General features: G+C 31.7%; 1 protein-coding gene across 1 annotated transcript; it reads left to right on the top strand.

The window, feature by feature from the left end:
- The first annotated feature begins 220 nt into the window (after positions 1-220).
- LOC127723308 (beta-1,3-galactosyltransferase brn-like) lies at positions 221-1,592 on the top strand. The gene has a single exon (XM_052229867.1). The coding sequence runs from the start codon at positions 439-441 to the stop codon at positions 1,186-1,188; it is 750 nt and encodes a 249-aa protein (XP_052085827.1). The 5' UTR covers positions 221-438; the 3' UTR covers positions 1,189-1,592.
- The last annotated feature ends 655 nt before the right edge of the window (positions 1,593-2,247 follow it).

The raw sequence follows: 2,247 nt of genomic DNA, 5'->3' as shown, positions 1-2,247 counted from the left end.
TTTTTTGATAGATGTACATTTGTATGCACATGACTGTGCTCATCATAAAATTTAAATCAACTGTCTTTGTAGATTTGAGTTCATTTGGGTCATATATTCAAATGTTTACACATTTATTCAGTAAGACTCATCCCACGCGCCAAATCTATTAACGTGTTTGTGTATTGTGAAAATGATAATTGTTTGTACTAAACTCATGTTTCCTTCTGAACTCTAATAAACCTTTTATTGTATTTCAGATTTAACTTGATAATTGGATTGACATTAGTAGCTTCTCTCCTACTCGTATCATTTACACAATACAACTCGGATACTTTTTTAAATGTTCCAAATCTGGAGAAAGTTATATTTGATATTCAACATAACCGACTTTCACATGTCAATCCGTTGAATGATTTCAACGAGAAATATATCTACAAGATAAATCCTGCCAAATCAATGAGTAAAACTACAGGTCGAGATTCCTTGCAATTGTTATTTATAGTAAAATCATATATTTTAAACTTTGGCCAACGAATAGCTATACGTCAGACATGGGGAGGTAGGACATCACTTCGATCAAAAACTGTTTTTATTATTGGATACCTTGATGGAATTAATCATTTGATTAAAAAAGAATCAAAACATTATAAAGATATTGTTCAACTTAACGTTTCAGATCAGTATGACAATGTAGTTTATAAAACGATTTATTCTCTCTTATGGTTATCGCACGGCAATACAGAAGCTGAATTCATCTATTTTGTGGATGACGACCGTTTAGTCAATCCGATAAACATTTACGATGTTGCAACTAACAACATTGGATCAGCAGAATTGGTAATGGTAGGCTATAAACTTGATGCAGTGAGACCAAGTCGACATAAAAGTTCCAAAACTTATCTTTCATCCAAAGACTATCCATTTTCTTTTTTCCCGCCATATATAATTGGAGGAACTATTTTGACAAATATTAAAACTGTAAGAATGTTAGCAATTGCAATATCATTTCTTAAGGTTATTCCAATAGAAGATGCATATATTGGAATAGTAGCAAAATCGGTCAATATCAAATTCAAACATCATCATAGGTTTTTACCGTTTAAGCAGTCACCATTTACCTTGTGGAACACGGCGTCATCTCCTGGTTATGAAACGACGTATAGTCTACTTATGGATTGGCATTTGATAAGGACAATGAACAGCTGAATATAAACAGTAAATACAGTAATACAAAATGTATCATATGTCTTGAATGTTTTGAATTATTTAACACAAAAAAATGAAAGCGCAAAGCAAAAAATGTAAATGTCTTTTTCATGTGAATATAGGCTTGAAAAACAGATATATCAGAAGGAGTGTTTGGAATACATATTCTAAACTAGTTTTGGAATAAAACGGTTTTCTATCAGCCGTTTTTTTTTTTTTTTTAAGATACATATTGTATTTTATTGTCTGTGCACATACTGTTATTGTACATTAAAGAGAAAGAATACATAAATAATGTACAATGGCTACATCGATTTCTTAAAACAGTGATACAGATATATGCCCGAATAGCTTTAAAACATGTTTTATGTATGCATTGTATATAAATAAACTCATCATAGATACCAGGAAGTAGCGTCTTGTTACTGTGAGTACTCTTAAATCGCTATTTTGTATCTTTTGCATTTTAATATTTCTTCTTCGGGCTAGATACGGATCATCAAATGAGTCAATCCACTTCCATGTGGTTGTATTGTCAATTTGCGAATATGCTGTGTTTTAACACAACTGTCCTATGTTTGAGGGATGATTAAGATCTAAAATCGTGTAATACACTGCAATGTTCCTTATTCGCTCGTCCCACTCCAGTAACAATTAATGTTTACAGTAGTGGTTGTAATCACTTGCTGTCATATGGTACTTATAGATGGTTGTATCATGAAAAATAATATCACTTCTCATGTTTGCATAAGGAGCAATTTTCAAAAATTTTTGTTTATAAGTTGTGGTCTATTCTAATCGTGTTCACCGTCCCCATAGAAATATAGTCCCAGTTGTCATGTTCTCCCTTGATACCTTATTTTTGTAAACAATGACAAAGTTAAAGAGCTAACTGGAAGAAGAACTTCAGGCTATTGATGGATTCAGTTGAGGACTATGTAAACCGCGAGCAAAATGAATAAAAACTTTAAACAAAGTCTTAAAATGCTAAATGAAACAAAGCTATATTTGATCATGATTTCAGAAGCACATTCATTACTATTCAGTATCTTTTCAGAC

Source organism: Mytilus californianus, unplaced genomic scaffold, assembly GCF_021869535.1.
Source record: "Mytilus californianus isolate M0D057914Y unplaced genomic scaffold, xbMytCali1.0.p SCAF_1, whole genome shotgun sequence".
Taxonomy (NCBI): Eukaryota; Metazoa; Mollusca; class Bivalvia; order Mytilida; family Mytilidae; genus Mytilus; species Mytilus californianus.
Note: the sequence above shows the minus strand (reverse complement) of the source record. Positions and strands in the feature narration are given on the sequence as shown.

What these genes read in the sequence shown, in the direction of transcription:
- LOC127723308 (XM_052229867.1), top strand. Translation starts at nt 439, where the DNA reads ATGAGTAAAACTACAGGTCGAGATTCCTTGCAATTGTTATTTATAGTA.